Below are 22,966 nucleotides of genomic sequence, written 5' to 3' on the forward strand. Positions count from 1 at the left end.
TATGCTAAAAGTATAAAAAAACATTAATATGTATGAAGAAATTTCTCAGTTTTAAATGATATGCGGTCTAAGAATATGCTCTGATCAAAATAGCATTATCAGTATAATCATACATAAAAGAAAATTATTGCATTGATTATTGTGACGAATTACTTCTTAATTATTAGATGGAATATTAATATTGCAGTAGTGGATTTAAAAAGAAAAGCTGCTTATAGAAGATTGAAAGTTTTCAACAAAAGTGCACTTGAGGAAGTCATTCCATAGTGCTGCAGCAGTGGATTTAAGGGATTATTCCAAATATCATAGGATGTCAATTTTTTACTCAATCAAATAAGAGTTATAAGCTTTACATTTATTTCAATCAAATGAGTAAATTTTGAAGCTCTTAGAACATTATGTCCAGTAATCCAAATAGATGAACCCCTGTATCAACTTCAAGTAGATAATACGTAACATCAATATACAGTTGTAAGAATTGTACATCCAAAGAAAAAAAATATTACAAAGAAGTCAATTGGATCATGACTTTTTTGCAATGACAACTTTTACTACTTTTATACAGAATGTTATTAAAAGACTTTCAAATCACTTTGAACTCTTGTGGTTTCAGGTTACAATATCAAAGCAAATTAAAAAAATGACATTCATGAAGAGCAGACTCTTTCTTCAGGCAAACATTTGCAACAATGATGTGGAAACTAACTGATCTTGCTTTGGAATTGTATTAATCAGCTTTCAAGAGCTTCTCCGGAAAAATACTGTTTGTGAACCATTCTCCGGTAATCTGCAAGATGCACAGCCCCAATTAAAATATGCATTCTAAAAAAATCTCCATAACTTTAAGTTAAGAAAAATCCAACAACCTTTGTCTAGGAATACAGAAATTGAAGTGCAAATCAAATGAAAAAACGGGGGAGCGAAACAAATAAACGTAGGCAGTGTAAATCATTACAAATTTATAACAGAAACAATGTTGTTAGCTTAAAAAATAGTTTTAACCTTCCTTATCATTCCATAGTGCTGCAGCATAGCTGTTCAGAGGACTCTCCAAGTTAGGCTCTGTTATTAGAAAGTAAATTACTCAGACAAGCACACAAAGGTGAATGTAAAGCTCAAAATATATCAAGACCAGACCTTCCAATAAACTTTGAATAGACAGAAGAATAGTTCTGCAATCATAAGCTGAAGACCACTTGTCCTATGGAAACACACAAGTAGGAGAGTTATTAGCCCCAAGATAATGTGTGATGGATGGAACACTTGGGGCAGATTGATGCAATGAAAATCAGAATTTCATCTATAGATATACTTGTCGTTCATATTAATGGTAGAGCCAAACACACCTAAACACAAATAATGAATACCTGAAGGATGTCCAAACAAATGTTGCCAAACTGGTCAACATTTGGATGAAAACACATTGTCTCAAACTTCACTTGTGGGGGCTTAAAAGGGTAGTCCAGGGGAAAACGTAAAGAGAGTTTATAAGATAAACCCTCATACAGAGTTCCTTTTCCACCTTCAACTGTACCAATCCATGTAAAAATACTCTCACCATCAGGGAAAGCCGATACTCCAAGATCTCCTCCACTCATCTGCAGGAAAATTCATTTTCAGCATTTTATAGTGTTAGTGGCTGTGACAGCAAAATAACAACTACGATAACTGGAAAAGGAAAGCATATGTTACACCTTTGTTTCTTAAAAATCAGCTGATATCCCAATAGAATTAATTTACACAATTTACCACCCTAATATAGATGCTCATTTAAAAGAGTACATGTAAAAAATTTCAATTCTTCAAAATAAACTACCATGCTTTCTTCGATTCATTAAATAAAACTGTTCCATTAAACCGTCACCTGGACCAAAAATAGAATGAAAACGATCACGATTTTCTAGATGCTCCTTGCGAATTCAACTTTCTATTTCAGAATTTATTCTACAATCATAGAAAGGTCCATAACAATAATAACAACAACAATCATAATTAGAGTAAAAAGAGATATACCATGAGAGCCATTAATTCCTTCTGGAGTCTGCAATTACATGAAAACAAAACCATTAAATACAATTCCAAGTATCAAAATTTAAAAAGAAATATCTAAAAACTGAATAATTAACCGGGCATCGTATTTAAGATCAAATTTTCCGAACTCAAATTCGCTTGCCATGAAGAAACCAAATTCTGGTAACGCAAAAAAGAATCGAAATTCGAAAACAAAATTTCATTTTTCACTTTTATTCCCTACATGGGAGTAGGAAAAAGGGTCGAATTTTCGAAAGATTCCATTTAACGAATCAAACAGAAAAGAAGAAAGATTTCAAATTTTACTCACCTCTGAGAAACGGCGGAGGTATCGACGGAGTGAGGAGACGGAAGCTGTTGCTTCGAGGGAACAGCGGGCGGTCGCCGGTGGTCGAAGGAGTTGCCGGCGGCAGGGTTGGGACGGACCTCCATGAGTGGTGATCAAGATGAAGAAGGAGGCCCAATCTGATGAACGTCTCTGAGATTTATGAATGAACGGAAGAGAAAGAAAAGAAAAGCACAGAGAAAGAAAAACAATTTTGCGGGAAAACGAAGTGTGTAAGGAACAAAAATGGATGGAACTGCTTAATGCTATGCTATTTGCTTCTAACTACTGTTTCATTATCTTTCCCATTTTCACAATTATTTATCACTCTACTTTTTATGTGCTCAGCCTTTACACCAATCAACATCTTAAATCGCATTCTTAAAAAATTAGGCACTATAATAATTATTAAGATAAAATTTATTTTTTCATAAAAAGAAATAAAAAATTCTAAGTCTTTCTATACAAAATCTGTCACAAACTCAATACAACATTTTTATAGTATTTAGAGATTTGTTCATATTTTCAATCAAATAATTTTGTATAATTATAAAAAATTTTACCTCAAAAAACTATTTATTTTATAATAAATAATTTTTTAAGGATTCTAAAAGAATATTTCATTGATACTGTAAAATGACAACTAAAATAAATCATATTCTTACTAAAACTTTTCATTCTCCTTTAGAGGAAATTAGGTTATTACTCATTTGAGTAACGCCTAATTATGGTTATATAAACAAAATTACTTGAAAAAAAAACGTTACTTATACATCATAAAGAGAGGAAAAGAGAGAAAAGAAGTATGAGATGTAATTATCATCATAATTGAGAAAAGAAATATTATTTAAAAGAAATTTGAAATTCTTGATACCTGAGGATGGTAAAATATTATGGACTGAGTACTTGATTGAAAAATGCTCTTTCAACTTTTTTCTCTTTTTTTCTGTGTTTTTTTCTTTTTTGGATTACATGGGACTAAATTAAAATCCCTCGACCAATAATTTGGTCAGTTAGCTTGTTAATAAAAATTTTTAATATATAAATGATCAATTTACATTAGATTTATTATTCAAATTGCATTTTTAATACCTTTTTTAAAGTTTAAATTAAAGTAATATTCGATATTTTTATCATATAAAAAATGATTATATGAGTTAAGTTTGACATATAATATTATATTTTAAGTATGTAAACATTTATTATTAGATAACCTATTTACAAAAAGTTAAATCATATTAAATTTGATTTATATATTATAATTAAAATAAAGTAATGAGACTCCATTGTTAGATTGATTAAATTTACATCATGAACAAAAGTGATTGAAGGTTTCCAAATATATGTGTATACATTGAGCTTTGGCCAGTTTTTCAAACTGATCACCTCACACATTTCTTCGAATTTGATCAACAATATTAATCATCTTAGAGATAGGGAAAAAGCATGTTACACAGTGAAAGTGAAAGTCCATCTTATACAAGAAATGTAATCAAGTAACAAATCATGTTGTCCGAAGAAAATTTACTTGATCAGTTTCACTTCAATCTTCAAAGCTATAATACAAGGAGATGTTTCTAATATTCATCTGATCTACTAGGGTTGCGTCCCCTCCCAAATGAAAATTCAGATAAAGCAATGTTGATTTCATGTTGAGTTCGAACAGGATTGGGTCCAGTAGGAGGCAATTCTGCTGCTGGAGGCTGCATCATCATGGTCTCTTCATGGTCAACATCTCTTGCATGGTGGCTTGGGGAATGTGACCCTTCAACATCCCATTGACCATTTTCATAATTGGATGCTCTTGGAGAAACCAGTGGACTATCACTGTGTCTAGGGTGCATGTGAAGCAAGTGCACCGGAGACATGCCATGAGTTGGAGTTCCTGGTCTACTTGAGAATGGGGTGTTAGAAGTCGAATCCTTGTTGTGTTTTAGATGCTTTTTAGCAGTGTGATGCCAGTTCTTTAGTGCTGATGCCACGTTATCTTTGAAAATGGTGGGTTTCATCGTAGAACCCATCTATATAATGCCACCAAAACACAAAAGGAAATAAGTGCTACCATTATTATGGTGTTTATTGGTAATACATTGGTAAACAAAGACCGAATTTAATATAATGTTTCTGTATCTTACCTGTGTGACTAGAGCATAAAGAGGCAAAGTCACGTAGCTGCATAGAACTTGGGTGAGAACCCTGCAAAATTTCACTTTCTTATTAGGTTACACACACAAGTATATAACCCTGCAAAATAGAGTGTGTTGAATTATCTCCAATACAAGTCAAATGTACTAGTTTTTTCAATGCAGTTTTGGAAAATGAAGTGAACTTACCCCATTGTAAGTCTGATGACGATATCTTCAGTAGTTCGGTGAAAGCAATTGTTTATTTTGAACTTGTTGTCGTACTGTAACAAAAATATGATACAAAGTTAGAAATTCTTTACTTCTTTTAGGCTAAATGCTGCATAATAGTCGCAATTCTCTTGACACGAAGGTATTAGTTTTTTTAGGCTATTGGGTTTGCTTTATTCATTAGTTAGAACGGTTAGGATAAATTTAATTGAATTATTTATTTGTTTAAGATTTTTGTCAGTTTAAGAATACAAGGATTAGTTTAATGTAGTGGTTATTTTATTAGACAATAATAAGAAATAATTGTATCTTAATGGTAGAGTTTATGATTTTGGAGATAAAAAACCAAGATGTAAATCTATAAATTGCAAGTGTCTGACAAAGCAAATACACCAGAAGTATATTCATTGAATGTCATATTTCCTATCAAGAACTATTCTTAGTTTTTTTCCCCTAACTATTTGAGGTTCCGAAAGGTTGTTATTGATTCCTAGTACTGATAGATTTTCTTTTTTATTTATTGTAAGAAAAATATTTTACGGTGTAGATTCAACAAGAAAGCATGGTCTAAGCAATCCTGCAATTTGTCTTCAATGTTGTATAGCAAAATAACAGGGTCCAATGCAGCAAAGTTTTAGTAAAGTTGATCAAGATGAAATACTTACGGTGCTCCAAGCAAAAAACGCCAATTGAAATGCATTCTGCAGCACAGAACAAAGCACGACTATTTTCAGTACACAAGAATTGGAATATTTCATTTTGACAGTTAGTTTAATCATAAGAAAATAAGTGATTAAATTCACCTGAAATAGAACGAGATGAATCAGAAAGAGAACGAGGCGAGGGCGACTGAACCAGAACAATTCATCTCCTGGCTCAACCACTGGTGCAGCCTTGACCACTTCCCCCCTATCTTGAATCCTTAGTGCCATATCTGTTATGATCATTTGTAGCTTTGTTCCCACCAACAAGATTATCTGCATGATTCACATTAAACGTTATTATGACCAGTTCAATTGAATAAAATGTAGACCGACAACATAAGCAGAATGAGTGGTTCTTTTGCTTACAATTAGTGGGATAAATGGTAGCCACAAATAAGAATACCATCCTGTCCATATAGAACAAAAATTATCATTAACAAAACAAACTACCTTATAAAAAGCAAGTAATGTTGTTTCTAGTCCAGTAAATAATCATGTTTTAGGTGGACCAGAGCATTCCAATTTGAACACTGTACGACAATATGCAGCTGTGTAATCTTGTATCGATTGAATTCTACAAATATAGTGCATGAAAATGGTGCAAATAATTCACGATCTGACCTATATTGATTCAACTTTTAGCAACATCAGTTATGCATGACTTCATGTCATATTAAAACTGGTTTCGATGTTTGAACAGGGCTTACCATTAGTATTTGTGAGCAGAATTAGAACTGCAAAGAACCAAATAGTTGGACTGCAAGAACAAAAAAACATGGTTCAGCTTAAATTGGTAAGGTAAGAAACCAGAGGTAGAAAGGAGAGCAAAACACAGGATGATATTTGTACCTTATTCCCACAACTACTGCAAAATCCTCATCAAGTGTTCTCTTGATATAGTTCTGGAAGTCAAATTTCGTCTCACTTGCTGGAGTCAAATGTGCCTATTACATAGCTTAGTTGAATTATGATATCCTTTTGAGCAAAAAATATCAAACTACAGAGCATATTTTTGTGAAAACAAACTCACCACTATGAATCCATGTCGTAATGCCATATAGTCAACCTTATTAACTGATCCATAGAATTGTCTGCAGAAGCTAACCTGATTGGAGCAAAATACAAAGGTCTCGTGAAATTTGTGTCACAAATAACAAACCGTGTGCTTGAAATTCAGAATGTATCTAATGGCCCAGTTTCATCATCCTCTTGGAACAACAATGTAAGAAATTTATGAGTCTATTCATGCATGTATGTATCATGATTGTGTACTCACTATCCATAATAAAATTGGTGATTTACTCCATGAGTTCAAGTGCCTTCGTCCAAACGTTGTATCCCTAGCAAACCTGAACCTCTCAGGATCTGCAATTCAATTAAAAAGAGTTTCAAAAACATGGCTAACATTTCTTATTATAGATATATTGATGAAAGTTAGTAATAAATCCTTTTCTGCCACATGGTATGCACATTTTAGAAAATGAGTTAAGGAAGCAAAGATAAAGAATATTTATTTTAAAGAAATTATTATATTAAAAAATCATTTATTATAGAGTACTTTTACAGTTGAATCTTTTTTAGTCCTTGTAAAGATATTTTTTTCATCAATCCCCTAAATAAAGAAAGCATTTATGATTTAAATATATTAATCATTCAACATTTTGTATAAATTATTAAGAATACTTTTGTGCGTAAAATTCATACATAATCCCTTCATAAATTAAATCAAAATGACCCAATTATCGTAAACGAGTAGAGTAATAAGAACCACTTTTGAGTTTTAGGCAAGGGAAGTTATTGTCACAAACAGATAAACTAATTAACATTTCTTAGAAGGTTTTTCAGTTTACAATAGCAATCAATTTTTATATTTCGACATACCTTTTTATTTAAAATTAATTTCAATCACGTTTAACAATTGAAAAAAAAAATCAATTTTACAGGTTAAAATGAAATCTACAAGAATTCAAAACAAACAGTGTAATTGGGAAAAAAAAGTTTAAATAGGCCTTAATTTATTTTGTCGGTAATACCCACAGAGGGACCTGTTACCAAATAGGCAGGTAAGTCAACCTCCATGCAATTAAGATTTTCAAGACATTTATTTACGATGTGACGTGTGTTGCCTAGTACATGTCACACTTAAAGCCGTAGATACAAACTATAATGTTTTTAATTCATTGAGATATTTTGTTTCAGATTTTAACTCTACGTGGAGTCTTACCATGGTAGAACTGATGTTCAAGACTCTTCGTTTCGTCTTCCCACTTCCTCCATATTGACATCTGCATACCACAAAAAGCAAAACCATTCAGACACGCAAAACAATTTGTTTTGAAACTGCTAATGTCATGTTTTACCCATTTCTATTATTTTTAGTTAAAATAAAGGTAAATTGTGCATTATCTGTTTCGTGAGTATGAAAGTCAAACGTTATTTTTAGGTAAAAATAACAATACAAACATTATAAAAAAAATGGTAGGAAATAAGACGAGAGTACCTTAGTTCTACCCAAAGTCAGTGTCATGATGCACTGTAGGATGTGAAAGATAGCAAGCACAAAGACGAATATATGGAGCTGGTGAATCCCATATTCAGAGATAAAAGCAACTTTTCCTTTATCCTGCAAAACACGAAAACAAAATCAAACTTTGTAGAAAGAAAACAGTATCTGATCCCTCATCTTTTCATGCAATGAAAGTCAATTAATTACCATTAAAGTTAATAAAAAAAAGATCAGCGTGTATTAATTGTGCTTACTTTCTGTGCGCATTTGTCAATATATCCTTCTGGACCTTTACTCTTATAATCAGGATCGCAAGGATTCCAAGTGGAAGCAAGACTTTCTGAGATGCAGATAGAGGTAATTCGATCTTCAAACACCACTAGGAGCAAGGATATGAATCCCAGCAGCATAAGCTCTAAACACAAACAATTTATATAGCTTTTCAATTAGACTAAGCAAGAGGATCTTGGAATTTAAACTAGCTTTTGTATAATGATAATAATAATATACAGAAGAAGTGAATTAATCATTAATTAATTAGTACCTCCTTTAACCTTTTCCAGCGCTTCATGAAGAGCCTTTTTGTGTTTCTTTTTCAACCACTGCAATTTCAATAATAACACAGCAAGAGATCAGGGATAACAGCGTGTATAACATGCAGAAGTTATTGCTTTCTGATACGGTTGTACCTTTCCAAGTTCTTCAATAATATGTTCAATGAGGATTGAAATAGCGAGCATGACAAAGCACACAATTGCAACAGCCCATGTAGGAGTTGTCTCCAACTTCCTCTGTAAAACTTCTTCTCCCATGTTTTAGTCTCTGCACTGGTATATACAAATTTCTATGCAAGAAGCAAGTTTTGTTTTGTTCAAAGAGAAGAGTATGTGTGGTTCAAAACCAATTTTTTTGGAGACTCTAGATTGGTGATGATAGGGTTGGGAATTGCTTGTACTATAGCGCTTATATATATATATAGATATAGATAGATAGAAGCATGCAAGATGAAAGAGCGTGTTGAAGCATCATTTTCAAAGAAAGGAAGACTTTGACAAGTTCAAAACAGTTATCGGTCAAAAAAAAGATAAGAGGAACAGTCTTTATTAAACCCTTTTTATATTCAGAAAATTCATTGAAAAATTAGGAAAAGTTTTTATCTTACTTTGTACCAAGTATTTGAGTGTACTAAGTATTACAATCATGGACTTTTCACTCAATCGGTCCTACTTTTTGTTATATTCGCATACATTATTATATTAAATTTCTATTGTTAAATTATTCACGCATGCCATATTTTATTATTTTAAATTCATAAATATTTTAAAAAATAAGTAGCTTTCAAATTAATTTCAATTTATATATTTGTAGGATCACAGTGTTTCAAAATGTGCTAAATCAAGTTAGTTTGAAGTTTTCGATCAATTTATTTTTTATTAAGGTATGTTATCTCTTGTAAATATATTTCAAATATGTGTTTTATTCTTCCTAAATATGTAATATGATGGTACATTGACAAAATGCGTGGAGTTTCTCCTTGCAAAATATCATTAAAAAACTCTTATTGGTTTAAAAAGTTAAGGTCGTTATTTATATTTGCAACGTCAAAATATGCACTTCAATTTACAATTTTTTTTAAATAATTATCTTAAGACTAATCGTGAAATTTACAATTACCACCTCGCGCAAATTGACCATATTAGGTTATAGAAGAAGAAAAATCATTCTCTACACATTTAATCAATTGAATCTATCATACATAAAATAAAAATATATATAGAAAAAAAAACTATTTCTCAATAATTATTCATGATTTTATTTTTTGTCTTAATATACTATTAGTAAAAAAACACATATATTCCTTTTTCATGATTTTATTTTTTTTCTCAATAATTTATGATAAGTATAAAAGAAATATGGCAACTTTTTTATATATAAATCTCTTTGATAATTTAAATTTTTATGAATGTAATTTATAGTTTTAACATTTTTTTTCTTTGATAATCGATTACAACAACATTGTACACTTTTATTCGAATTTCAACACTGGTAATCGATTATAATAGTGGTGTAATCAATTATCAGTGAAATCATGGTTCTCCTACATGACTTTAATACTGTGTAATTGATTACAGGTGTTCTTAATCGATTATAGATGCTCGTAATCGATTACCCGTGCTTGAAAATGTGTAAGGAGTGCATGACTTCACCTTTTGTATTGTGACAATATAAAATTTATTGAAGTTGTACACTCTTTGCATGACTTTTTAATTTAAAGTCGTGGAGATTATTCGATCTATATATGTAAATAAAAAAAGTTTACATAAATCAGTAATAAGGAACTAATATTTGCCTTACAAACATAAAAAAAACAATGATTGTCCTTTACTTTGTTTTTATATTCGTGTAGAGACAAATCAAACATGCATGCACTTAGTTAAAGAAGAACACAGTTGAAGTTAAATAATATATAACTGTATTTGGATTTATCTATATTCAAAGTACGTTCAAGATGAAAGAAATATAAAATGCATGCACTGCCTCTATATAGATATATATAGTATTTGTATTTTTGTATGATATTGATCATGGAAGAATAGAAAAATTATGAACAGATATATCTATCTGGAACATGTAGATCTAACAACAGGAAATGCTACTGAGGCTGTGGAACGAAATGGGAAGAAATTGTATATATGAGCCATTTCCAGATGCATTAACAGATACACGGTCATCAATTCTATACACAGCCTTTTTCTGACTTGGGTACTATATTACATCACCAAACTCATGTTTTTTTTCAAAAGTAACAAGTTCATCTCCTAAATCTGAATCATCTTGGTCATATATGTAATGGATTGCTTGAAGAGAGGCTCCAATTTTAGGGTAACCTGTATATATAAAAGTGTAAATCAAACTGGTGATTGTGGAAGCATAGTTATATATTTGAAAAAGGTCAAATTTGATTTAGTTATATTTTTCAATCATTAGATTTTTAAGTTAATTTTTTTTAATTCAATAGTATATTCATGAGGGAAGTATTCCGTGGTATTAAGAAAAATATTTGTCCAATAGACTGCCATGAAAATAGAATATACAGTAAAATGTAAATAATTATCATATTTTGAAGGTGGAGGGTGAAATTCTTGGTTTTATCTTAGCTGCATTGATTCAAGATAAGAGAGGCTTTATGACTTTTATAGAAGTGAAATAGTATTGGTGCATAATTTGACGGTTTATTTAATTAGAAAAATTTAACTTGGCATACGAATGGTTATTTAAAAATATACTTGGATCTTTTGAGATTTGAAGTTTTGCCGAAATTATTGACTAATTCAAATTAAAATTACATATCAATGTTGTAGTGGTAACCCATATTGCATTTTAAAATGACAAGAACCCGAGTCAATGTAAATTCAAAGAGATGTTTTCCACCAAAAAAGTAAATAAAATTAAAAGAGGTCTTTTGACATTATAAATCACTCATCTAAGATCGATTCCTCTCACTTCTAATCCTCTTACTAAATACTAGAATTAATTATTTTTTTCTTTCAAAAATTAAGTCTCTAATTATGTTAGTCCAATAAAATGACTAAATTATAATTATTTACATAGTTAATATGTTTTATATGTTCTTCACATTTTCTAGTCGAGTAAAGTAACTATTTTTTATTTATTTATTTTGGTTTATGTATATTTTTACTTTTACAAAATATAAAATTGTTATTTTTAGTCTTTGTAAAATTATTAGGCTATATTAATGAATTATTCGATCTTTAAATATATAAAATTAATGAATTATTTTGATTAGTATTATAACCTTACGAAAAAATGACATATTATTTGGACTCAACTTGATTATTAATATAATTTTAATGACAAAAGAATCTTAAGATTTAACATAAAGACGTGATTATAGTAAATTAACTATGTTTCACACGTTCAAAATCAAATTAAAAACTATTTATTTATTTTCACTCTCTCTGTGTTTATAATAATAAAATAAAATTATTATTCTAAAGTTCTTAGTATAACCTTAATTTAGATAAATATCACATGTTAATACTTTTTTAAAATACATTTTTTGTTTTTTTAAGTTTCTAAACAAAAATTAATTCGGATTTAATTTTTTTTATTTTTACGTAAATGGATAAGTTTTGTAATCTCACATGACTTTAAATGAAGAAGTCGTGTAAGAGAGCATAACGTGTATACTATCACAACATAAAAATTGATGAAGTCGTTCATATTTTTATGTTTTTAAACATTGATAATCAATTACGGATCGATTATATAGTGTTAAAATTATACAATGTATCACGACTTCACTAATAATCAATTACACTACTATTATAATTAATTATTAGTTTTGAAATTTGAATAAAAGAGTCTAATAATTGATTATAGTGTTACTGTAATAAATTATTAGAAAAAAAAAACTTAAAATTAAGTTAAAATATGAACTACGTGTAAATTCGAATTACCAAGTTTCTTTGAATTGTTTCATACTTACAATTTCGTTAATTGATTCCTTAAAATCATGTTCCACATAAAACAACATCAATTTTTGTGGACCAGCTACTTTGTTGTTTTTTGGCTACTAACCACTCCTTTAGTGGGTGTACTATTTTCTACATCAATATAGGATTAGAACTTAAAAACTATATTAGAAATTAACTCATTTATTTAGTGATTCAAGATTTTTATTGGTGCGGATTCTTTGCCACCAATGTCAAATATATAGAAAAAATGTGAAAGCTGTTTGAGGATTTTTAATGAAATGTAATAAATGAGTTTGAAAAAAAAAGAAAAAAAAAAAAAATATATATATATATATATATATATATATATATATATATATATATATATATATATATATATATATATATATATATATATATATATATATTGGCCTGGGAGGTAATGACAAAATATACAGATAAATGGGCAATTCTATAAAATTTTGCAGAGAAAAAAAAATAATTTAACAAATATTTGAAGTAGATATTAAATAGATGTAGATTTATTTATTAGAAAGTTGACAATTTCATATGACTTTTAACTTAAAAACAAACATAAAATAAAAGAAGATGAAAAGTAAAGTGGTCGAAGATAAAATTGCTCTAAAATAGAAATGGTTAAGGAAACTAACTATTTAATGAGCATGTCTTTGACTTCCCACCAAAATAAAATATTTTTTATTATATAAAAAATTGAAAAAAATAAAGTGAAATTGTTGAGTGAGGATAGTATCGAGGCAACAAGTTGTATTGTAGGGTCCACAAGGGCATGTTTCTTACAAGCGTAACACGTTACGTTGACATCACAAATTTCTATTCTAGTTTTAGGCTTATGTCTTTTTCTTATTGAATAATTAGTATTCATTATTGGAAAAAGTCGGAACCACACATAATAACGTAAATTTAATAAATTAGAAGAAGTCTTATTCTTTTAATTCATTTACGTCCAACTCTTCTTTCGCTGTGTGCTAAGTCAATAAAAAATTACAAATTAAAATGTAGAAAGTTTCCAGAAGTTAAAGACAAAATTAGAAATAAATGATACTTTAATTATATTTTTATTAGTTTTATATCAACATTGAATAGTAAATAAAGACTAATTTGATTACGTGATGAGTTCAAGTTTCTTAAGTAATCAGTCAAACATCCATTGGAAACCTTAATTATTTATATGGAAGAAAAGAGAGTTGACCAGAGAATGTCTTTTGATTAATTAATTAAGTAATTAATTTCCCAATCATAAGTTTAATTAAATTTATAGATACAAGATTATTGGAATACTGGATCCGATAGGGCGTGGACCTTTGTCCACCCTACAACGCTGAAATGATAAAGTCTAATATAGATATTACCGCTTCCAATCAATAATTAGATGGCATGTTTGATAAAATGACTTAATTTTAGAAAATTAAAAATAAAGTTATAATTAAAAATTTACAAGAACTGAAATTACACTTTCACAAAATGATATGGACTAAAAGTGGGTTTCAGTCTAAGTAATTATAAAGTTTTATATGTGAATTACAGACCTAATTTTAAAATAAATTAGAAAATTATTTGATAATAAAATATTTTGTGATATTTAATTGTGATGTTACAAGTGTTCGTGTTATTTAACTCGGACTCTAGAGATTTTATTGAGAATTTACCTAAATATAGTGGTGTTATAGATTTTGACAAGTAATACATAATTTATTAACGGAGATTAAGAATTTAAGTTGAGTTTGTGCAAGTTATTGTGTTTAAACTAATTTGAATGTTACAGTGTTTTTAATTTTTTATTTTATTTAAATTAATTATTTTAAACTTTCAAATATTGATGTTATAAATATTAAATTGACGGAATGGGAATATTAATTTATATTTAAAAAATAAATAACTAAAATGAACACACACAAGTTTTAATACGCTAAAAGACCTACCAACTTTGACTTTTGCAAACCTGATTTGATAAATTGCTTTTAGGATTGGTTTGTGAATCTGAAGTTGAATTTCGGTACTAAACTTTAGAAAAGGTTTTGTTTTTAGTCGTTAAATAAATATATGAAAACATATACATTAATAAAAAAATACATTTTTGCAAATGATTTAAAAAGATAAAAAATGAAAAATTATTACTCAAATATGAACTAATATTTATGAATAGAGAAATCATAAGAGTTATTTACAAAACAAGTACTAATCATTGACGTAAAACGTATAATTAATGTAATACATCTTTAGTTATTATTAGTCATAAAACATATATGCAAAATCAAAATATTAAAACAGTATAAAAGAACTTATGGTGCATGTATTTATTAGTGTTGTAACGGGTTGACTCAACAACCTACCTAATTTAATTTAATTATTTATTATTTTTTGTTTCAATATTATTAATTAGCAATTTTTTATTATATTGTAGATGAGATAAAAAAAATGTTTCAAAGAGAAAAATGTATTATAGATTTATCGACTCTAATATTATACATGGATAATGATACAAAAATTATCAATATTAAAAAGTGCTTGTTTTTTTATTACGCTTGGATTATATTATATTTTATTTATTTATTTTGAATTGTCTTTGGAATTTAATATCATTTTAGAATGAAATTTATTTGCATTTGAATTAAAAAAATTATAATTTTTTTATTTTAAAAAAACTTATAATTAAGTGAGTCAACCCGTTTAACCCATCAACCTGATGAGTCAGGCTGGATTCGAATTTTTTCAGCTTACTAATAAGTGAGTTGGGTTAAGTTGACTCGGGTTAAGTTGACTCACTAAGTGACCAACCCGGATGAGTCGGGTCGAGTCGAACTGAGTTACCCATTTTGACTGTTGTATTTATTAATGAATTTCAATTTTTTTAAATAAAAAGCATTATTTTCTACTGTAAAAATACAATAATCTATTATATATTTTTTTTTCATTTTCTCTCTTAAAGTGTAATTCATAATGTCCATTGTGTTAATAAGTTTCTAGAGCGTTGGTGTTATATAACATTATAAAGTTGTTAAAGTCAACCTTTTTCAGGGCAATTTTTATTTAGATTCATTTAGGAAAACTTTTTCAACCTTTAGAATCACTAACTTCATCAGCTAGTGGTAACATTTATGATAGTGACAAGACTAAATAACAATTGTAATGATTGTTATAATTGTTATCTTCTTATTAAATTTTGTGTCCGATTATCATATAAAATAATAATCATAAACATGACACCGTGTGTAATTATAATTATTATTGTAAAATAACATTTATTATAATAATAATCAATTAAAAAATAACATGATAAAATACGATATTTTAGAATGTGATTATTAAGATATTTTAGAACATGATATAATTTAAACATTTAGATATTTGATTGTTTTCGCAAAATAATGTTAAAAATTTGATAAAGCAATACTGAAAATCTATAAATGTTCTATTTGTCATATATTTTATTTTTTAGAAATGATCATTTATCTATAGTGTGAATTACTTTTTTTTTTTCATTTTAAACAGAATAATTAGTTATGATTTATTTTCTTTGTAATTTTTTATTTGGTTATACATTATTATCATTATAAATTATCATGGTTGCATAATTTTTCTTTTCTATTGATTTGAATATTATATTTGTGAATTTAAAAAAAAAGTTATCATGTGACCATTGATTTAAAAATATCGGAAATGTTGGATAAATCACAAAATATCAAGAATCCTTCTTCCCATATGCTTGTTTATAATGAGGAAAATATCATTTGTGACTGAACACTTTTTCTATCGTTATACCTTAGTTGGGCCACTTCAGCCATATAGTTATGAACTTTACAGCGATGTTTATCTACTAAAAGTTGCATGAGATAGCACCGAAATAATTGCATAGGTACTTACAAAATGGTTTATGCTCTGTCTAAGGAGATGAAGACTAAACTGGAGGAATAAAGTCTGAATTATTCCCTTTTCTCATGTGCATTTTGCAACTTGCATACACACTCTCACCAACTTCTTCAATATTTATTAATGTGCTGGACCACACCAATTTATAGAATATGGTATGTTAAAAAAATAATTTTAAATTTAATTCAATTTTTATTAAATCTACTAATAAAATATTATGTTAAGAAATGATTCAGTTTTATTAAATTAACTTATAAAATATTTTGATAAGTTAATTGAGGATGAGGTTTATCGGGTATTTGTCTGAGTTGGTCACCAAGACAAATCATCGATTCTGATATCATTGTTAGGTCTAACAAGGATGAGGTTCACACAAACACTAATGAGACATGAGTCCAACCATATAAGGGATTGACATCACTCTCTACCTAAAACTTTAAGACAATAGATTAATGAGTTTTTCATCTTTAATAATGTTCTACTTTTTCATTTTTATCCAAGGTAAGACTTAGATTCACACTTGGATTCCCAACTAATAATTCATAACAACTTATCAGATTATATTCATAATTTTAATACGAAGAATACAAGTTAAAGTGTAAATATTATAAAAGCGAATTAGATAAACAAAACAATAGAATTCTTTGAATTACAATATTTATTGGTATACACTTCTCTTTATTTCCTAACTTTTTTAAACAAATTATATACATTTTCAATTCATTGACAATTTTCCGTTTTATTATAATTGTAAAAAATGTATAGCGAAAATACTTACATGTATATAGTTTTGAGTTTTGTTTGGGTTTTCTCACATGTCAACTAGTTACTTAAATGTTAGAAGGAGTTACATTATAAAAATAAAGTATGTGTTGTATTGTTATATGATAGAGATAAATGCCATCTATAATTGATCACTTTTATCATACTTCACTAATTGCTTTTAAATACTATTTTTTAAATCAATTATATTTTTCAAATTTTGGTGTTTTTCTTCTATTAAAATTTTAAAATACATTGATTTTGTATTATAATTATTTTTAATATATCAAAGTAAATATAGTTTGAAACTACAGCCGAAAGTACAACAGAAAATTTGAATCTGTTTTTTCATAATATATAATAAATTAATATGTTACTAATATTAGTTTTCACTTGGCACCATCACCCCTCCATTGTTGGATCTTCAATAGGATAAAAGCTGAATCAAAAATTGAATGAGAGAATAAATATTCTTAAGAGTTTAGTATTTTCATAGAGAAAAAAAGGAAGTTTTCTGAAATGGATAATTGGGACTCTCACAATATTTATCTTTATGAGTACTTAATAGATTATTTTCTAAATTAAGTATCTAATAAATTATATATTTTATTTTTAATATTATATTGTTTATTTTATTTTAATTTAAAATAAATAAAATTCTCTTTCATTCTTTTAATTTGTTTTTTAGTAATAGGCGATATATTTTAAATGACACATATTAATGCATATTCAATACTTTAAATCGTATAACGCATATTATAAGTTAAGGGGTAAATAAACATTAAAATTGATTAAAAACAATTAGAAAATATTTAAATAAAAAATTTAATGATCAAAAGCAGTGAAAGAAATAACTAGTACTCAAATTAAAAATCTATTATGGAAAACTTGAAACATAGGTGAGTGTTATAAAATTGAAAAAACAGGTAGGTTGCACTATTTACAACAAAATACTTAAAGAATTAAAATCCAATTTGAAAGGAAAGTAATAAAAAATAATTTAAAAACTTTGAACTATCACAATCATATTAAATTTTCTTCCATTTTGTACACGCATCTAGCACCAAATAGAAGAAAGATGGAAGAGGCAAAGTGCTGCAAACTTCTTCTATGGGGCCAGGCTTTCAAATAACTTTTAATTACAACTTATCCTACTAAATTCATACTCTTTTTTTAATCACTCTATTAAGAATAATAACCCTACCATCAAATGTATTAGTCTTTTATTTGGATATACCAACACCACAAATGAGTTTTCATTTAATCTTTATGGATTTCTAATTATTTTAATTAATATTTTTCACTCAATAATACTTTCAAAAATTGTACCAAAATTTCAGATAAATGGAGATATGATTTATTATTGAGTTGTGTAAATTAAAATAAATATGTTGCAATAACGTTAGAAAATACATTTTTTTATTTAACTAATTTATGTATTATGAATCTATAAGAATTAATAATATACAACTTGTATCAGTTAGTTATTGAATAAATGACTTAATTTGAAAACTTAATAAAGTCATAAATACTGAAACTATTCATAATGGAAAAGTGGTAAGGCCACAGTAGTCAGCCCTAGAATCGATTACCTTATTCATTGGGCCCAATTGAACAAACAGGTCCATAAAAGCTTCATTAATATCGCGTCCAGTTTTTTCTGCACCCCATTGTTTCCATGTGCACAGTCATAGGGGTGGGTAAAAGACCAAAATTCCCTTTGCCGTTGTCACCCCCTTCTCGTTACCACCCCTTTGCCATCTCTATCTTATTTATGTTTGTGTTATGAATGGATTCAAAGAAAATAAGTACTCTAAAAATTGGATTCTACAACTTAAAAGACACACTACACAATCCAAAAACCTTATTTTATGAAAAAAAAAAGACTTTAAAATTGCTTAATCTGAAAAAAAAAAAAAAACTTCGATTACACAATTTGAGAATAAAAAATTATGTTCAAAATATGTAATAGTTTTTGCATATGAAAAATAACTTTTGGATCGTATAATTTAGAAATAACTTCTTAATTATATAGTTTGAAAATAAATAAAAATATTCAAATTACAAAATCCAAAAGTTAAAAATTATTTTGAAATAGCATAATTCAAAAGGTTTTTCCTTACGTCAAAAACTAACTTTTGAATTGCAAAACTTCATTTTAAGGACAAAGTAAAAGTTTTCATATTTATATTTGTAAAGTGCAAAAGGAAAACATGGCCTGAAAAAGAAATCCCCTAATATCATCCAATAATAAATCAATTAAAGTAGAATTTGTGTCTTAAAGAAGAATTTGTGTCTTGGGGTTACTGTCAAGACAAGTGGTTTCATTATTTAATTTAATTTTGGATTTAATTGTAACAGTTCAATTTTGTTTACATTATTAAGTAATTAAAGATTAACTTAATTATTATTTTATAATCACCAGAAATCAAGAATATTATCTTATATGATGATTCATGATTCAATAGCGGTGTAAAAAAATACATTGTTAATATATTTTAATTAAATTCTAAAAATTGTACTCAGTGTTGAGATATATAAAATGAAATGAAACATTACAATTGTACGTATTGTTTTGTTTTTTATAATAAAATTATTGTGGTTTGTCTGAGCGGTTTAACTCTTTCAAACGAAATCAAATGGTATTAGTTTTGTAGATATTTTTCTGGTTTAACTCTGTTCTAAGATGGAATATAGATGTTCCATTTGGATGAAACACGCCATCAAAGTCTTACCTTAGAACTTATTCGATTATTCGATCTTCCATTATTTTAACTTTTTGGACATTTGTGTAAGAACAGAAAAGCAAGTGGGATTAGGGTGCTTATTCTATTCTATCCAACCCCGTTGCACATAGTTCATGTATTAAAATTAAAAACCATCATTCACTAATGAGAAAAGGCAAAATAAAGTAATTGCACAAAAAGCAAAATTGTGCTTTATACATACAAAAGCAACCATTTGGGAAAGGTGGTAGAAACAAAGGCCTTTAGGCCTTCTACACCATACACTGAGAAACTACTGAATTCTTCCACTATGGAATGGAGCACCCAAACATGGCTCATAGCAGAGTTTCTCTTCTAATAAAGTTGTTCTCTTCTGTCATGTAACCACCTCCAACTGTGGGAAAAAGCACACCAAAAAGCATTAGACAGTAGCTAAATTGTTCATATTCAAAGGTTGTGCTCAATTTATCACCATTCAGATTTGTTTAAAATTCCCACATTTCAATGCAATAAAAGTAATACCCAAAGCAAAAGACTTTTCCTTTCTTACATAAAGCAAAAGACTTTATATTAAAGCATCTGAAATAGGTTTTAACGTATACACAAATTTTTCTTCTGATATTTTAGCCAGTGCTTATAGCAATCAATAAAATCTACCATGTATTTAGAGCTTATTAGCAGTGTTGTGTTTACATTACCTTTCCATCATAAGTTACCATTCATATGACTTTTAAGATCATTGTGGTGAAATTTAACAAATTTTTTAGTTTCCAATATGCAAGACACTATATCTGTTTCTTTTATGTGGTTTTATTGTTGGAAGGGAAATGAGTTAACAACATGATTAAATTTTCTGGAGATTTGTGGACTCACCAATGGTAATCCCATCTGGGTCGAACTTTGGTCATCCTGTTTTCACCATAGGGATAATCCGTTTCAGCTCTTTTTGTGTTTCTGAAAGCACAACAGCCAATGGAATAAATTCCTATGAGAAGCACAAGCATGGTGACAGTGAGAACCGAGAGCTTGTGCCAATTCCCTCTTATGTCTTCAAGCACACCAGCTTTGCAAGAATCACACTCATAGCAGAGCAAATTGGGGGCATTGTTCCACCTGTAGCAATCAGGGTCTTGTGTCATCATCATTGCTGCCATGTTGTAAGTGCAAGCAGTTGGTGGCTTACAACATCCAGACTGCATAACCCAAAACAACTATAACTTAGCAACGATCGATGTGAAAAGATTAAAAAAAAGTCTTTTTGGCTGTTTTATTGAACTAAGACATGGAAAAATTGAAAAGCCTAAACAAGTTCTAAAGAGAAACAAGCTACATAACTAGTTGTACCTGTATTGGAGACATATCTCTCTGCATGTAATCAAGAGGGGTCCAAGAGGCAAGCTTTTCACAAGTTTTAGACCCCAAAATACAGCTTCTGATTGTGCTCCAATAGCGAGGATCCTGTATTCTCTTCCTCAGCCATGGTGAGTAATCCTGAAGATGATACTCCTTATACACCCTTCCAGGCACTTCAACACCACCACCCTTGCTAGTCACACCAAAACCAAATATGGTCAAACCCATCAGTGCTGCTATGAGCAACAACATGACCACCAAGTACAACCATAGTGCACATGCCACATGAAAGCATGCACCAATGAAGCCTGCCAGTGATACCACCAGCACAACAAATCCTATAACCAAAAGAGGGGTTTGGAGAAAATTTTCACAGGTTATGCTGCTCCTTGCCATCCATAGACCTGCTCCAATTATTGGTATGGATGCTAAAAGTGTAAACAAGTTCAAGAACCCGATCACTGTGTTGCTGAACCTATACATGTCTCTCACTCTCACTCTAACTCTAACTCTAACTCTATCTCTACTTTGTCATTTATTAGCTGCTTCTTGTTCTGTCTTCAGCTTTGTTTCCCATTTAAAAAGGGATGGTGACACTCAATTTGCTTTGTTTATGTTGTGCTTCAAACTCTAACTTTTGTTGGGGGATGTGAAAATGAGCAAATGAAATGAGATTGTCCTTCTTAGTTACTAAGGAAGTTAGTTTCTGTCTTGGTGTGACGAATCTGCCCTTCTTCCCTCCTTTCCCGGTCTTTTTTTTTCAGTATTCTAATGACACAATTGACGTATCTATCCTTAATACTGATGCATACAGAAGCATCAATTCCATGTGAATTTTGGCAAGGCAAGCAAAGAATTTGGAACAAGTGATGGTGTTTTTTGTAACTAACAAATGATGCCACTGCTTTTGAGATATGGACCCCAATAGGACTTCTTTGCGAAGCAAAATCATGAACGAGATTTGTGGTATTGTTAGACGGGTATTATAGAATAATGATACAGTATGTGGGATGCTGTCTTTCTTATCCTGTCTCATCTGATCTTATTGTCACACCAATACCATGTGTCTTTTCGGCTCCACTAGGTAGCCTAATTCTTTTCTTAAAAGAAGTTCCACCGAGCTTTAATTCGTCAATGATAAATACCTTTGGCAAAGCACCTTGTCTTGTTGATACATTGTGCTCTACCATGGAATTTTAAATGCATAAACATTGCCATCTTCCAAAAGTTTTATTGGCAAAATATCAGTGAGTATCTGCTACAGCATGACCATTATACAAATGTCTGAAAACTACAGCGCAGACTGTAGTGTTCACCTTTCAGTTGTTCAATTAACGTGCCTTTTGCTATTTTAGAACTGTGATTTTCTAGTTCCTTAATAAATGAAGGTGATGCCTTTTTTTATTAGTGACTTGATTGATTAGCATCAATTATCAGACGCTCAAACCACACTCATTTTTTCTTCTCCTTCTGAATCACTTTTTGACAATGAACTTTGCTGATAAATGGTCTGAATACAAAATTAAACACAGTGGACAGAAACATATCTATTATTATATATTTTGATCCTGATTTACGAGCCATACAATCATTGGTACAGCTTATAAGGGGATTGGGTAGCCTCAGTCCACCATTTCTCATTACCCCAAAATCCGCAATATTCGTCAAAAGAGTGGAATTGGAAGTACATGCTAAGTCACTGGCTGTAACATCATAAAAACAAAGCATTGGCATATATCTAATAAATTTAATTATTAATTTCTCTCTACATACATCTAACGTCACAGAAGCCAGTGCAGTGCCCCTATATCTGTTCAA

The 22,966-nt window shown here is 29.1% G+C and overlaps 3 protein-coding genes across 3 annotated transcripts; all 3 read right to left on the reverse strand.

Moving 5' to 3' along the window:
* Positions 1 to 415: 415 nt before the first annotated feature.
* On the reverse strand, positions 416 to 2,675 carry LOC148194670 (uncharacterized). The gene is made up of 6 exons (XM_088095611.1): positions 2,342 to 2,675; positions 2,014 to 2,041; positions 1,368 to 1,598; positions 1,138 to 1,201; positions 1,003 to 1,062; positions 416 to 787 (listed from the first exon to the last, which is right to left on the reverse strand). Exons 1-6 carry the CDS (start codon positions 2,461 to 2,463, stop codon positions 732 to 734), a joined length of 561 nt encoding a protein of 186 aa, XP_087951737.1. The 5' UTR covers positions 2,464 to 2,675; the 3' UTR covers positions 416 to 731.
* Positions 2,676 to 3,805: 1,130 nt separating this feature from the next.
* On the reverse strand, positions 3,806 to 8,875 carry LOC148194671 (MLO-like protein 6). The gene is made up of 15 exons (XM_088096263.1): positions 8,610 to 8,875; positions 8,465 to 8,522; positions 8,175 to 8,335; positions 7,915 to 8,037; positions 7,639 to 7,699; positions 6,691 to 6,779; positions 6,445 to 6,519; positions 6,264 to 6,358; positions 6,122 to 6,171; positions 5,781 to 5,821; positions 5,514 to 5,687; positions 5,376 to 5,411; positions 4,690 to 4,763; positions 4,492 to 4,552; positions 3,806 to 4,377 (listed from the first exon to the last, which is right to left on the reverse strand). Exons 1-15 carry the CDS (start codon positions 8,730 to 8,732, stop codon positions 3,934 to 3,936), a joined length of 1,665 nt encoding a protein of 554 aa, XP_087952389.1. The 5' UTR covers positions 8,733 to 8,875; the 3' UTR covers positions 3,806 to 3,933.
* Positions 8,876 to 19,932: 11,057 nt separating this feature from the next.
* Positions 19,933 to 21,822, reverse strand: LOC124846034 (tetraspanin-6-like). Its single transcript, XM_047323244.2, has 3 exons — positions 21,140 to 21,822; positions 20,669 to 20,988; positions 19,933 to 20,189 (listed from the first exon to the last, which is right to left on the reverse strand). The coding sequence occupies exons 1-3, from the start codon at positions 21,629 to 21,631 to the stop codon at positions 20,150 to 20,152; spliced, it is 852 nt and encodes a 283-aa protein (XP_047179200.1). The 5' UTR covers positions 21,632 to 21,822; the 3' UTR covers positions 19,933 to 20,149.
* Between the last annotated feature and the right edge of the window lie 1,144 nt (positions 21,823 to 22,966).

Source organism: Vigna umbellata, chromosome 8 (genome assembly GCF_029865625.1).
Source record: "Vigna umbellata cultivar VRB3 chromosome 8, Vumbellata_1.0, whole genome shotgun sequence".
Classification (NCBI taxonomy): Eukaryota; Viridiplantae; Streptophyta; class Magnoliopsida; order Fabales; family Fabaceae; genus Vigna; species Vigna umbellata.

What these genes read in the sequence shown, in the direction of transcription:
- LOC148194670 (XM_088095611.1), bottom strand. Translation starts at nt 2,463, where the DNA reads ATGGAGGTCCGTCCCAACCCTGCCGCCGGCAACTCCTTCGACCACCGG. An exon ending in TTTGTTTGGACATCCTTCAG is followed by an intron (nt 1,202 to 1,367) that starts GTATTCATTATT and finishes GTGTTTCCATAG; the next exon opens with GACAAGTGGTCTTCAGCTTA. An exon ending in TATTCAAAGTTTATTGGAAG is followed by an intron (nt 1,063 to 1,137) that starts GTCTGGTCTTGA and finishes TTCTAATAACAG; the next exon opens with AGCCTAACTTGGAGAGTCCT.
- LOC148194671 (XM_088096263.1), bottom strand. Translation starts at nt 8,732, where the DNA reads ATGGGAGAAGAAGTTTTACAGAGGAAGTTGGAGACAACTCCTACATGG. An exon ending in TCTGCTCACAAATACTAATG is followed by an intron (nt 5,822 to 6,121) that starts GTAAGCCCTGTT and finishes CTATATGGACAG; the next exon opens with GATGGTATTCTTATTTGTGG. An exon ending in GTCATCAGACTTACAATGGG is followed by an intron (nt 4,553 to 4,689) that starts GTAAGTTCACTT and finishes GAAATTTTGCAG; the next exon opens with GGTTCTCACCCAAGTTCTAT.
- LOC124846034 (XM_047323244.2), bottom strand. Translation starts at nt 21,631, where the DNA reads ATGTATAGGTTCAGCAACACAGTGATCGGGTTCTTGAACTTGTTTACA. An exon ending in GAGATATGTCTCCAATACAG is followed by an intron (nt 20,989 to 21,139) that starts GTACAACTAGTT and finishes TGGGTTATGCAG; the next exon opens with TCTGGATGTTGTAAGCCACC. An exon ending in CCCAGATGGGATTACCATTG is followed by an intron (nt 20,190 to 20,668) that starts GTGAGTCCACAA and finishes TTTTTCCCACAG; the next exon opens with TTGGAGGTGGTTACATGACA.